This window comes from Leishmania infantum, chromosome 36 (assembly GCF_000002875.2).
Source record: "Leishmania infantum JPCM5 genome chromosome 36".
NCBI lineage: Eukaryota > Euglenozoa > Kinetoplastea > Trypanosomatida > Trypanosomatidae > Leishmania > Leishmania infantum.
This window is the reverse complement of record NC_009420.2, coordinates 787,905-801,898: the sequence shown is the minus strand read 5'-3', so window position 1 is coordinate 801,898 and position 13,994 is coordinate 787,905. Positions and strand designations below refer to the sequence as shown.

Sequence of the window (13,994 nt, the reverse complement as noted above, 5' to 3'; positions counted from 1 at the left end):
CTTCGCCGGAGATCGATTGCCTGCACACAGGTATGAGCAAACGGACGTGAAGAGGGAACGCTCCAGTTCCATTCATGCGCACACTCATACGGGTTCCGCAAACAATCCTACCTCGCCTCCGCCCCGGCAACGTCCACTTGTTTCATGCGAGCACAATTATTCGTGTTCTGCCCTGTCCCATCCTCGCCCACAGTCCATTCGCAAGTCTAGCGACAGGCTCTTACCTCGCACATCAGTGCTTTTCCGAGCACACACATACACCTTTGTCCACGACGATCTTCTCAGAGACGAGGCAAGAGGGAAGCGCCACGAGGCCAAGACGCGAGAGCAGCCTTTATGACCATCGTCCGATCACCTGTTGCGTGCGCGAACGCGCATGCGAGGGGCGCGCCATTGTTCTGCTTCACCGCAGCACTGGGGTGGCGAGTAAATCCATGTCCTCCTGGGTCGCCGCTGACTGCTGCTGCGCTTGGCGACGGTGCTGCCAGTGTGTGGCATCCGAGGTGGTCTCGAAGAAACGCCAAAAGCGGATTGTGCCATCCTCGCCACCGGCAATGGATGCGTAGCAACCGGCAAACGGGGACTGCGGAAAGGGAGCGCAAATAAGCAGCGGCCGCGCGCGATGGCCAGGGAGGGCGTACATTGGCATCCACTCCGACCTCGGATAACCGATATCGCTGCTGTGGCCGTCGTCCGCGACAACAGTCGAATCCCGCAAACCACCTCGGGCGAGGCAGTCCTCTTGGGCAACATCTTCACTGTCGTCATCGCTTGCGTCGTCGCCGTGCCGAGCAAAGTCGTCTCGGCCGCCTGCGCTGTCTCTCCGCCGGTCGCTGCGCTGGAGAAGAGCCTCGCGGAGGTAATTCTCGCGGCGCCTGGTGCCGCAACGCCACACTACGAGCGCATTCGGTGGCGCGCTGTGTGCAGCAGCTGAGCTGCCGTTGCTTTCACTGGCAAAGGCGCCAGCAAGCCCGGCGGCCGTGTCAAGAGTCGCGCTCAGAGGAGAGGCCGGCATCTCCATCTCGTCCCATGAGTCGTGCAGGAGAGTGGCGCCGCCAGATGCGCCGATGGCACTGTTGCTGCTGGCTGCGCTGGGCCGAGTTGACGAGGAGCGGTGCCAACCAGCGCCATGCTCATGAAAGCCGCTACCAATGCCAGCGCCTGTTGCCCCAAGCTCTGTGTGAGCGGCCAGCACTGGGTACTGCGGTTGTGATAACGATGACGAGACGGGCGACAAGGGGACGCCGGCCCCGGTCACTGCGTAGTTGCCCTCGGGATCGTACAAGGCCTGCGTCACAGGAGCAGCCGTCGCACCAGTGGAAATCAAAGCGGGCTCGGCGCCGGACAAGTCGTACGTCCGCAGCCCCGCCGCGCCAGCGGAGGCCCCCACTAGCAGCACATACGGACTCCCTGGGTGGAAGCACAGTGCTTTCACAGAGCAGTCCTGATCGACGAGGAAGGTGTGCAATGGGCGCTGCGGCGCGCTTAGGGACCACACCTTTACAATGCCACTTCCACTGCCAGTCGCTACCAGCGAGCCTGTCGCGTTCCATGACACGCTGCACAGTCGATCGTGCCTCCGGAGAAACGAGGCGGCGCGCTGCAGCTTGCTGAGTCCGCCGCTAGCCGCAGACGAATCGGACGCAGTCACCGAGGATGAGCGCAGTGCGCCCTCGTCTAGGCAAAGCTCGGCGTCCGTGCCGAAGCGGATGGCGGGCTGCACCTGCCTTGCATCCACGGTGATCAGTCCGCGGGCGGCAGTGGCTGCAGACCCCAGCCAAGGATGGCGACTGCTGGTGCCCACACAGCTGATGGACGAGACAGAGGATCTGAGGAGACAAAGTGCACGCGCCGCGCGAGACGTCGGCGACGCTGGCGAGGCTGCGCCACCGCAATCGTCACTGCCGAGCACAAGTGAGCTCAGGTAGCCTGTCGGCGGCGGTGGCATAGCGAAGGCGACCGTGCGCTGCAGTGTGCCATCCCCGCGTCCTTCGTAAAGCTCCACAGCGCCGTTCGACATACCGAGGAAACAGGACGTCTCCTGAAAGCGGGTCATCGCCACCGCCGTCGCTCGCCGCGGGCCCGAGAAGGCAGCAGAGGACCCTGTGCCGGTATTGCTGCCAGCTTCCCTGAGAGCAGGAGGGGTCGAGATGCGTGCCGTCGAAGAAGCCTGCCGCGGGTGACTCGGATGAAACAACACGAGATCCTCCTGCAGCGCCAGCGCCATCTGGTTGGTCCCCCAGGACAGACAGCTTGTGTAGAAGTCCTCCTGCAGCCCGGCCGCGCTCAGAACACAGTAGGATGAGGTGAGCCGAGTTGGCAACCAGGAGGATGTGCTTTGGCGAGAGCTCGCGGCAGGCATAGTGAGCAGCATCATCGTCTCGACGGACGTGGGTGGGCGCAAAACGTCAGTGGGCGACTGCGATGCAGCAGCGGTGCCTATATCCGTTGGGTTTCTCATAGTCGCCGTCAGGCCGGCGGTGGAGCCGCCATGCGAGGCGATGAGTCGTGTTTGCCGCGCATGCCGCGAGAGCGATGAAGAGGACGCTGCGTGAGGGCTCGACGGCGATAGCGACGTGCTCGTGGACAGGTAGGCGTCACCTCTAGCAGAGCCTCGTCCACGATACGGGCTACTAGATGACATTATCCCCTGTGATTCACGTCTAGTCGTAGCCCGTGCGGTGAGGAAGAGAAGTGAAAGACCAACAAGAGCTGGCGAGGGAAGCAAGGGCAGTCGAAACAGACCTCTTCAGTCTCATCCAAAGCAATCACCTTCTTCGACCTCTCACAGGACACCTTCGAGCGCGCAGTCCTTTGACTTGTGTCCGCGGTCGCGCGTTTGTGTGTGTGTTGCGAGGGTGGGTGGGGAGGGAGGGGAGAATTGACGTCAGGGAGACAAGAACGAGAGCCAAGCAACAAAATGATCAAGAGAGAAAAAGAATACAGCGCCACAGTCTATGTAAGATGAGTGTTTTGTATGCGTGATGGTGCCACGAAATCAGAGAGAAGCGAAGAGGAGGAAAAGAGACAGCGAGAACGCGAAAGAGGAAGGTAGTAGTGGCAGATAGAATTATGAACACCCAAACAAAACAACAACGAAAAAGAAGCGGCGCGCAGAGAAGCACAGTAACGTGACGACCGCAACAGCACAAGTGCAGAGTTTTTATGGAATGTTTCCGCCTCGTTCGAATCGGAATGTGTGAGTGTGCGTGAGAGAAAGACAGGCGGATAGACAGAGATGGTCACTTATCTTCTTCCTTCGCATGTGCTCGCCCCAGCTTTCGGAAGCGATACGAGTTAGTGGGCAAGGTCGAGAAGCGCAAGGGTGGGGGGTGGGGGTAGAGAGGGCTGCAGGCGCAATAGCGAACACGAACAGGGGAAAACAGTACGTCGAAGGGGATCTGCTGCTCCTTCGAGTCAGCCTCCCACTTGAGGTGCAGCGGCGCAGCGATCAATATGCTTTTTTCTTGCTCGTCCCTTTGGTAGGCCGTTGCTCTCTTGAATACGTCATCCAAAGGGTTGGGAGGCGTTGCATGAATTCGGCAATACGAACGAAAAGAATGCCGCGTAGTGATGCGGGGGAGTGTGGGGACAGGGTGAGAGAGTGAGAGGGCCAACATGAAAAGAGAGAAGGCGCAAAGCAGTTGAATGGGTCGTGGTTTCACTGAAGCGCGAGCACACAGGGAAGCTTCGCTGCGTTTCAATGAGGGCACAAAAACGCTTGTGTATGCAGTGCATGGCAACCAGAAGTTTTGCTTCCGTGAAGCCAGCTGCGTTCAAGAGAGGAAAAAAGCTTCTCTGGGCGTCAATGTGGTTCGAAATCACACACGCACACGCACATACAGGTACACACTGGCTGCAGTTGCAGCCGCCTTGTTGGCCTGCAGATGTGTATTGCCGGAAAGCCGTTTGTGGCACAAGAGAGAAGAGAAACATGAGAGTCTTCCCTCGGCTTCGCCCTTCCTTCACGGTGCGCTTGCCTTTCCCAGCCTCCTTGTGTCTGCACGACCCACTGAGATATGCCCTATAGCATTGTTGTGTGTGATTGAAGTTCCTTTTTTTTTCGTCTGCCTGTTGTTTAGTTAACTTCATTTCTTCTTTCGGTCTCTCTGCGTTGACGAACCCTGACCAACTGGAGGGGAATGAGCACACATGTAGCGCAAAACACCTCGCACACAAACACAGAAAGACACACGTCTGCGTGCGCGCAAAGAAAAGGAGAGAGGAAAAAGGATGCGCTGCACGCACAACAGAGACACCACTAAGCAGATCCTGCGCACATTCATCACAGGCTCAGCCTTGGACAGGTACGCAGCGTGCATGCGTTGCCCGTATGCGTAGCCGGTACTGCACCTTTTTTCTTCTATTCGTGTGGCATCGTAAAATTTGCGTCTCACCCCGCTCTGCGCGTGTTTCGATGTGTGCGCACATGCATGTGCTTTCCCTTTTCTTGTCTTCTGTTATCCTTCTTGTATATGTGTACTGTGTCCACACGCGTCCTCGCGTTGGCGGTGGTGGTGGCAGTTGCACATACATACACACACACACACACATGTTCGTGCGTATGTCGAGCAAACGGAAACGCCGCGCACGCACACAAAGAAACTGAAGCGAGAAGACACCGTGACAAAAATAGCGAAGACGCACTACCCCCCTCTCCCCCTCCCTCCTTCCCCCCACCCCCGCGCTGGGCGAATACAAAGAAAAACGAAACAGAGGGGGAGGTAGGGGGAGGGGGAAGAGAGACAGCCGGAAACAACCAAAAAAAGGGAAACAATGGAAAGGGGAAACATAAAAAAAAACGAACGAAAAAGACGAGGAGGGATCTCTCTCTCCTTGTGTGTGTGTGTGTGTATGCAAGTGTGGCTCCTGCGACTTGCTTTACGCTCGCAATGCAATGCAATTAGGGTTAGCGGACACAATGGAAAGGAAAAGAAGGGGATGGAGGAAGGATTCGGTGCATGTCAAAGGGAAGACACCATATGCGTCTCCTTTTTTGTCTTGAGTATCACGTCCACCGTCTCTTCGACTGCCTTCTCCCCCACACTTCCTCCCTCGTGCCGTGTCATGACAACGCACGCAGCAGTCCCCGCTGCGAGACGGCCCACACAAGCATGCGACAAGAGAGACACAGAGCTAGAAAAAAAAAAGACGAACCAAAGATAGAGAGCGTACGCACAGAGAGAGAAAACGAGATGAGCAGATCGGTGACGTCTGTGAAGAGGGCTCGACATTAGTGAAAGGAGAAGCGAACAACAAAATGCAACACAGCTGCACGGAAGATATGCCGCACATAGAGAGAGGGGGCAGGGAGGGAGGGGGGCAACTACCGACAAGAAGAGCATTGCCACTTTTGTTTTTCGTGTGTATTTGTTTCACTCGCTCATTAGGAGCGTGTAGCAATGCTTTTGAGCAGCAGTGGCTTGGACAAGAACGAAGGAAACGAGCAGTGATGGCGCTCAACGAGCTTGAAGTGGAGGGGCACTAGTGGCATTTTTACCGCTACTCCACGGCCATTCTGGCCTCCTTGCTGCCTCCCCTCCGTCGATCGCCCCGCCCCCATCTCCCTCCCCTCGTCCGCCGCCAGTTTCCCTCCCCTTCCCCCGGCTTTCACGCGTTCCTTCACAGTCCCTTCGTCACCAAAAGGCGATCACGTCGAAGAAGGAGAGAGAGGAGACACGTGTAACCAAGAGAAGGGGGAAAGACGCACCATGAGCGCAAGACACAAAAAAGGAAACGGCGGCGTGCCTGAGAGGTTTGAGTGAAGGAGGAAAGAAGAAATTTGCGTAACAGGGAGGGCACCGGCATCAGATGAAAGCGACAACAAAGAGATGAAACTCGGCGCACAGCATCCACCAAAGCTGCCCGTTCGCTGATCCGGCCACCGCGTTCTCTCTCCCTCCATCGGCGCATCCACATCAGTCGGAGTTGCGCCAAAGGGCGCTTGCGCGCCTCCCTCAACGTGCTGTGTCTATGCGGCGACAAAAAGGTTTCCTTCGCATTCGCTGTGTTGCCACTTTCTGTAAAGAGCTCCACCCTCCACATCCACTCCTTGAATTCATCGTCTTTCCTTCCTACCCTCGGTCGTCTGTCTGTTCTGGTTTCTGGCCCTCCTGTCTTCTCCCCTCGCATGATGGTATCTTCCTTGTTTGTCTTACTTCTACGCCATAGACGGCGTGTGAGTGTGAGCGTGTTTATGCGAGCCCGTTTCTGTGAGAGAGTAGCGCAGCGTCTTTCCACTTCTTGACTTCATGGGCACCCCCACGTTAGCCAAGAGAGAGCAGCCCAAGCACAGCTCGGCAACACTCGCGGCACACACACACACACACACACAGAGGCTCGGATAGCAGAAGTAGGGTGTAGGAAGGTATACTCACCATGCCTAGAAGCCCATGCCGCCCATACCACCCATACCGCCCATGTCGCCCATCGGCGCGGCAGCGGAATCGTCCTTGGGCAGCTCAACAATGGCGGCCTCGGCCGTCATCATCAGACTCGCCACAGACGTCGCATCGCTGATGGCCACACGCACGACGCGGGTGGGGTCGATGATGCCAGCCTCGAACATGTTCACGTACCTGTCGTTCTGCGCATCGTAGCCGACGCTCTCCTCGGAAGCCTCAAGCACCTTCTCCACAATAACCGCACCCTCCTTGCCAGCGTTCGCGGCAATCTTCATAGCCGGCAGCCGGATGGCATTACGCACGATGGTCACACCCGTGCGCTGATCGCGGGTGAGGGAAGAGTCGTTGGCGAGAGATTCCAGCTCCTTGCTGGCGCGCAGCAGAGCCGTGCCACCGCCGGCCACGATACCCTCCTGCACCGCAGCGCGAGTGGAGCACAGGGCATCCTCGATGCGGTCCTTCTTCTCGTTCACCTCCACTTCCGAGCCGCCGCCCACCTTGATGACGGCCACGCCGCCGCTCAGCTTCGCCAGACGCTCCTTCAGCTTGTCACGATTGTAGTCGCTCGTCTCGTTCTTGATGAGCTCGCGGAGGAGCTCAACACGCTCCTTCACCGCCGCCGCATCGCCGCCGCCGTTCAGCATCACTGTGTCGTCCTTTGTCACTGTCACCTTCTTGACAGAGCCGAGGATGGAGGGGTCGAAGTTTTCGGCATCCAGCTCGAGCCCCGTGCCTTCATCACCGACCAGCTGCGCGCCAGTAAAGACGGACATATCTTGAAGCATGGCGGTCTTGTTATCGCCGAAGCCCGGCGCCTTGACGCAGCACACCTTCAGCTTGCCCTGCAACTTGTTGAAGATCAGTGTCGTCAGCGCCTCGCTCTCCACGTCGTCGGCAATGATTAGAAGCGGGCGGCCGCTGCGCACGACGTGGTTGAGAGCTGGGAGAAGGCTGTGAATGCTCTGGATCTTCTTGGCGCTCATAAGCACCAGCGCATCCTCGAGCTCGGCCTTCTGCGCCTTCGCATCCGTCACGAAGTACGGGCTCACATAGCCGCGGTCCACGCTCATGCCCTCCACAACCTCCAGCTCAGTGGCCATCGTCTTGCCGTCCTGCGCCGTAATGACGCCGTCGCGGCCGACCTTGTCCATCGCCTGACCGATCATCTTGCCGATCTCCTCATCGCCGTTGGCCGAGATCGTGGCAACCTGGACAATGTCCTCCGATCCCTTGATCGGGCGGCTCTGCTTGGCAACGCTCTTTAGGATCACTTCCACAGCACGGTCCATGCCACGCTTCATGTCGATCGGGTTCGTGCCCTGGGCAATGCACTTGAGGCCCTCGCCGAAGATGCTGTCCACAAGCACCGCAGAGGTCGTGGTGCCGTCACCAGCCAAGTCGTTCGTCTTGTTGCACACCTGGCGTACCAGCTGCGCACCCATGTTCTCGAAGGGGTCCTTGAACTCGATCGCCTTGGCAACGGTCACGCCATCCTTCGTGATCTTCGGCGCGCCGTAGGCCTGCTCGATGATCACGTTGCGACCCTTCGGCCCCAGCGTCGTCGCTACCGCAGCCACAGCGCGAGTGACGCCCTTCTGCATGGAGCGGCGGGCCTTGTCACTGAAGCGCACGTCCTTGCCGGCAAGACACACAGCGGAGCGGAGCATCTTGAAGATGTTTTCTGTGGGAGGTTGGGTGTGGGGAGAGGATATGGAGAAGGGGGGAGGTAGAAGGAAGCGAATCCGCAGACAGGCAGAAAAACGGGAAGCCTTCAAAGCACGACGAAGCAAAACAAAACACACACACGCACACACGCACACACACAAGTCTGTAAAGAGGTGAAGATCGTTACGTTTTTTTTCTCTTTCTTCGAGACGGGAAGGGAGTCGATGGGGGTTTTCGCTTCTTCGTCCTCTCTTCTCGTGATCACAGTATCAGGCGCCGAAAAGACCGCGTACGTGAGAGAAGGAGAAAAATACGTGAGGCTCTTACGTGGGAGGGCGGAGGGGCTGCCGCGTTAATAGGAGATAGGGAGGGTGGAGGAGGGGATAGACGCTTTTAGATAATGAGTAAAAATGGTGTTCTGCTTTTAGTGGCTGTTTTCGTTGCTTGTTGCTGGAGAGGCGTGGCAATCTGTGTGTGGGGTGTGGGTGTGTGATCGAACGAGAAAGGGGCAGATAAGAAAGGAAGATGGAGAAGGATAACGGCGTTGGAAAAGAAGAGAGAAAATGCAGGATGACAAAGAAATGATAGGTATTGCCTGTAGTTCTTCTGCCGTGTCCTACAAGAACAAAAAGGCTCGAGTAATGGTTACGTGCAACGATGGAGCGCGGTACACTTTCTAGTGCGACTCATTGGCCCTACTAGCAGCAGCCACTCCCTTCCACCTCTTTGAGGAGTACAGGCCCCCCTATGCACATGTTGCGGAGAGGGAGCATGCACCATAGCTCGCGCAGCTCAAGTGATTCACATCATCGTGTTTTTTTTTCTTTCCTCCCTTCAACTAATAGACACCTCTCCCTTTTCGGCGGTGGCTTTCGTGACAGATGTGTCAACTCGAAGTGATCATGCACAGGCAAGCGCAAAAAGGTGTAGGCAACAGATAGACGAACAGAGAAGAACAGGAGAAACGTGGGCCAGTACACCGCATGAGCAGCTGGTGCCCTTGCACGTGCAGTTTCCATTTTTCTCCCTTTTTTGTTGTTGTGTCTATTGGTGTTGCCGCCATGGTGCGCCACCATCGCTTTTCCGTCAACATTCACTAACACGCTTCCATGCCACATACACACCCGCACATATACACCCACACACACGCACACATGCAGCGAGCGTTCTCTTTTTAGGGGTAGTGAGGAGGGGTGTGAGGGTAGAGGGAAGTCCGCGAAGCCTGAAGAAAAATAAACGACGCTCTTTTTGTTCGTGTGCGTTTCTCTGTGTGTATCTCTGTCGGTTAAGTACTGTCTGCTGTGGAGAAAAAAAAAAGACGGAGGTAGGCATACCACACAAATGGCACTTGTCGAGGTGGAAGGGTAGGGATGGGAACGGGCCGTAGGCGTGCCCCCCTCGCCTACACCCTTCGTCCCACCTGGCCTGCATAACCGCCCCATCAATATGCGCGTTCCCTCTTCACACAACAGCATCGGCTTGCCTGCATAGGCCACAACTCCACCATCCCTTCTACTCTCTCTCGCGTTTGACGCTAAGGTGCTGTAGTGCACCGTAAACAAGGATGAGTGCAGCGATCCTCTCCTCCGTGCCGCCCGTAGGTCACACGTACACCCCCCGTCCTCCGTTCTTTGCCTTAGGACGTCCTGAGGAGAGAGTGAGCGGTGCACTTGTGTGGGAGAAGATGGCGAGGGACAAGAGCAGAATGTCACACGGAAGGGCCGAGGCGCTTTGCAGGCTGCCTCTCTCCCCACCGCCACCCGTCACATCCTCAAACAGTGCGTTGCCACGCTACTTAATCAGAACTGTGAGAGGCTACGCTACAAGAGCGACACCCAACGCGCAAAACGCCAGCCGGCACACGGGCAAGGCAGGCGACAATGTCAGAGAGAACAGGCATCGCAAGAGCACACACGCGCACACATGCACGGTGAAGTACAGAGAAGGGAGAGAGAGCCCACATGCACAGGAGTCTTTTCCGAACACTCTTTTTCCTTTTTCTGCTCACCCCTTCCCCCTTTTTTCAGTGGGGCTCCACCGTTTTTCATCGGTCTCCCATCTTCCTGCGGCCCCCTCCCCTAAAAGCGGTCTTCGCTGGAAAGGGGGGAAGAAAGAAGGTAGTATGGCAGAGGGAAGGGGTGGAAAGTCGGTGACGGTGCAGCGACACGAGTGGCAATTCGCGACCAGCCGAAGTAAGCGGTAAAGAGCAAACAACAAACAACGCACGCACGCACACACGCACACACAAAAATATACTGTGAGCATAAAGGAAACAAAAATATAATAAAAAAAGTGTCGCTGAGCATACACACAGGCACACGCGTGCTCAAGCGGATGCGGAGTAATGCGGACGAAGGGACGAGAGGTCAGCGACATAGGCGGAAAAAAGAGGCTGTTGGCCGCGCCAAAATCTCAACTCTGGGCAATTTCGGCTTCTAGTAGCTGCCGAACAGCTCCTCGTCATCCTCCGCCTCAGCGGCAGCGGTCTTCTTGCCATTCTTGTCTTTCTTGGACTCCTTTGGAGCCTCAACAATGGCGGCCTCGGCCGTCATCATCAGACTCGCCACAGACGTCGCATCGCTGATGGCCACACGCACGACGCGGGTGGGGTCGATGATGCCAGCCTCGAACATGTTCACGTACCTGTCGTTCTGCGCATCGTAGCCGACGCTCTCCTCGGAAGCCTCAAGCACCTTCTCCACAATAACCGCACCCTCCTTGCCAGCGTTCGCGGCAATCTTCATAGCCGGCAGCCGGATGGCATTACGCACGATGGTCACACCCGTGCGCTGATCGCGCGAAAGATGCTCGCTGGTGAGCAGCTTCTCCAGCTCCTTGCTGGCGCGCAGCAGAGCCGTGCCACCGCCGGCCACGATACCCTCCTGCACCGCAGCGCGAGTGGAGCATACAGCGTCCACGACGCGGTCCTTCTTCTCGCTCACCTCCAACTCGGTAGCACCGCCCACCTTGATGACGGCCACGCCGCCGCTCAGCTTCGCCAGACGCTCCTGCAGCTTCTCCCGATTGTACTCCACAGCCTCCTGCTCGATGCGATCGCGCAGCAACTGCTGGCGCTCCTGCACCGCCGCCGCATCGCCGCCGCCGTTCAGCATCACTGTGTCGTCCTTTGTCACTGTCACCTTCTTGACAGAGCCGAGGATGGAGGGGTCGAAGTTCTTGGCATCCAGCTCCACGCCAGTGTTCTCGTCCCCCACGACCTTAGCGCCAGTGAAAACAGCGATGTCCTCGAGCATGCCTTCCTTAGTGTCGCCGAAGCCCGGCGCCTTGACGCAGCACACCTTCAGCTTGCCCTGCAACTTGTTGAAGATCAGTGTCGTCAGCGCCTCGCTCTCCACGTCGTCGGCAATGATCAGAAGCGGGCGACCTTGCTGAGCCACGTGGTTGAGGGCAGGAAGCAACGTCTGGATGGTGCTAATTTTTTTCTTGGATACAAGCACATACAAGTCCTCGAGCTCGGCCTTCTGCGCCTTTGCATCCGTCACGAAGTACGGGCTGAGAAACCCACGCTCGATCTTCATGCCCTCCACAACCTCCAGCTCAGTGGCCATCGTCTTGCCGTCCTGCGCCGTAATGACGCCGTCGCGGCCGACCTTGTCCATCGCCTGACCGATCATCTTGCCGATTTCCTCATCGCCGTTGGCCGAGATCGTGGCAACGCGAACAATGTCCTCCGATCCCTTGATCGGGCGGCTCTGCTTCAGCAGGCTCGTCTGCACGTAGTCAACCGCGACATCCATGCCACGCTTCATGTCGATCGGGTTCGTGCCCTGGGCAATGCACTTGAGGCCCTCGCCGAAGATGCTGTCCACAAGCACCGCAGAGGTCGTGGTGCCGTCACCAGCCAAGTCGTTCGTCTGGTTGCACACCTGGCGTACCAGCTGCGCACCCATGTTCTCGAAGCGATCCTTGAACTCGATCGCCTTGGCAACGGTCACGCCATCCTTCGTGATCTTCGGCGCGCCGTAGGCCTGCTCGATGATCACGTTGCGACCCTTCGGCCCCAGCGTCGTCGCTACCGCAGCCACAGCGCGAGTGACGCCCTTCTGCATGGAGCGGCGGGCTTCTTCACCAAAGCGCACGTCCTTGCCGGCAAGACACACAGCGGAGCGGAGCATGTTTCCTTTTGGAGGTCGGGTGTGTCTGTCTTGATTGATTTCGGTGACTTTAGCGCGAAGAAAAACGCACGCGGTGGTTAATGGAAAATAACACAGTGCTGATACGGGTTACCTTAGTCGTTTTCTTTGTGCCGTGGTCGAGGTGGAGGGGGTAGGGGCGGTGGGACGAGATTCTGTGTATATCGGTAAGAAGAGTAGCAGTGTGTGCAAGCGTGTATATACGCGTGTGAGCGCACATGCGAGAGAGAGGGAGGAGGGAGAAACCAAAAAAAAAAACGAAGTTGAGCGAAAGGAGGCTGCATCGCGTGAACTGTAAGAGCGCAAGTAGAGCAGAAAACACCGGGTGGACAGAATGCCAGAGGCATACCACCTCGAGGTAGAGCACGCACCACAGCAACCGGCGCTCATGTGTACGCGCACAGTGACACGCACCTGCTGCTTGCAGTCCGGTCCTCATTGTTTGCTTCCTTTGTGGTGATAGCCTCTCGAAGGAGGCGCTCTTGTACATGGATACAAAAGGAGATACGCACACAGGCAGAGGTAGAGAAACACCTATGTAGAGGAGGAGGCGTAGTGCCGGCTGTGCGCAAGAATTCTCACTTTAGAGATTTCGCCTTGCCATCGTAGTGTTCGATCAACGCCTGGCGGTCGCCTTCGGTGAGGAGCGCGTAGCCGTGCAGCAACACCGCTAACGGAACCAGCACAAACCCTGTCGGCTCAGGGCGTTGCGTCTCCACCGGCTCCAGTGATGGCCCCTTCACGACGCTGAACCCAGGCTGGCACACCTGCTGAATAAAAAGTCGGCACTGTGCAACCAAGTAGTTGTGCTGGTCCCTCTCTTGAAGGTACCGGTTGAGCTCCGACTGTTTCGCCTGAAGAGTGGACTGCGTCTGCATGAGTTTTTCCTCCAAGCTTCGTTGTTGATCCCCAGCGCTGCGCCGCAGGGCCTCCAGCTCGGCGCGAAGTTGATCAGCCTCTTCTTTATGGGTGTCACCGGAGTTGGCGGCGGTGAACTGAGTGGCAAGCGCCGCCCTCGCAGCCTCCAGTTCGCTCAGAAGCACGGCTTGCTTTGCGTCCCACTCAGCCTTGTCGCTCGCGTGTGCCTGATCGGCGGCGCGCTTTTTCAACGCCTGAGCTTTTAACTCGCCGAGAAGATGCGCGATGGCGTCACTGAGCTCGCTGCAAAGGAGTTGCTCTCGGCTCGCCTGGTTGGACTGTACGTTAAGCAAGCGAGCATCGCTCTCGTTGGAAAACACAAGCCACTCCGCCCGCTGCTGTTGATGCTCCTGCTTCTGTCGGCGATTCGTGTTCACCGCGGCCTTGAGGGCTGCTGTCGCCTGTTCCAGCTGGCGGCGCAGCTTCTGCAGCTGCGCCGCATCGTTTGAGATGGAGCTGGTGCTGCTGCGCTGTCGCACGGACGGCACGTCCACCACCACCTCCTCTCCCGTCTGCACGCCCTCGATTTCAAGCGACAGAGGGGATCTGGTGTCATGGGGTGCGTCAACTATTGTTGGGACGGTTCTTCCGCGAAAAAGACCCTGCCGGTCGGTGCCGTGCGCAGGCCGGAACGGCGCTGAGGAGCGAAGAGACGCTGCGGCTAGATGGACCTCCGCAAAAACAGAAGCGGCGACACCATCGTGAGCTCCAATCCTCGCCCCGGGTCGGATGACCGGACTGCGGTTGCCGGCGTGCAAACGCATCAAAGGCGCTGACAGCACTCCTGCTGCTGCGGTGAAGGAGGCCGTCAAGGGAGCGGGTACCGCGGCCCCAGACTGGGCAGAAAACTGTG

General features: G+C 57.7%; 4 protein-coding genes across 4 annotated transcripts; all 4 read right to left on the bottom strand.

The window, feature by feature from the left end:
• Window positions 1-403: 403 nt before the first annotated feature.
• On the bottom strand, window positions 404-2,461 carry LINJ_36_2150 (conserved hypothetical protein; the record flags this gene model as incomplete). Its single annotated transcript, XM_001469758.1, has 1 exon — window positions 404-2,461. One exon carries the CDS (start codon window positions 2,459-2,461, stop codon window positions 404-406), a length of 2,058 nt encoding a protein of 685 aa, XP_001469795.1.
• A 3,921-nt stretch (window positions 2,462-6,382) lies between these two features.
• LINJ_36_2140 (chaperonin HSP60, mitochondrial precursor) lies at window positions 6,383-8,071 on the bottom strand (the record flags this gene model as incomplete). The annotated part of the gene is made up of 1 exon (XM_001469757.1): window positions 6,383-8,071. The coding sequence occupies one exon, from the start codon at window positions 8,069-8,071 to the stop codon at window positions 6,383-6,385; it is 1,689 nt and encodes a 562-aa protein (XP_001469794.1).
• A 2,433-nt stretch (window positions 8,072-10,504) lies between these two features.
• Window positions 10,505-12,205, bottom strand: LINJ_36_2130 (chaperonin HSP60, mitochondrial precursor; the record flags this gene model as incomplete). Its single annotated transcript, XM_001469756.1, has 1 exon — window positions 10,505-12,205. The coding sequence occupies one exon, from the start codon at window positions 12,203-12,205 to the stop codon at window positions 10,505-10,507; it is 1,701 nt and encodes a 566-aa protein (XP_001469793.1).
• A 596-nt stretch (window positions 12,206-12,801) lies between these two features.
• Window positions 12,802-13,905, bottom strand: LINJ_36_2120 (conserved hypothetical protein; the record flags this gene model as incomplete). The annotated part of the gene is made up of 1 exon (XM_001469755.1): window positions 12,802-13,905. One exon carries the CDS (start codon window positions 13,903-13,905, stop codon window positions 12,802-12,804), a length of 1,104 nt encoding a protein of 367 aa, XP_001469792.1.
• Window positions 13,906-13,994: the final 89 nt, after the last annotated feature.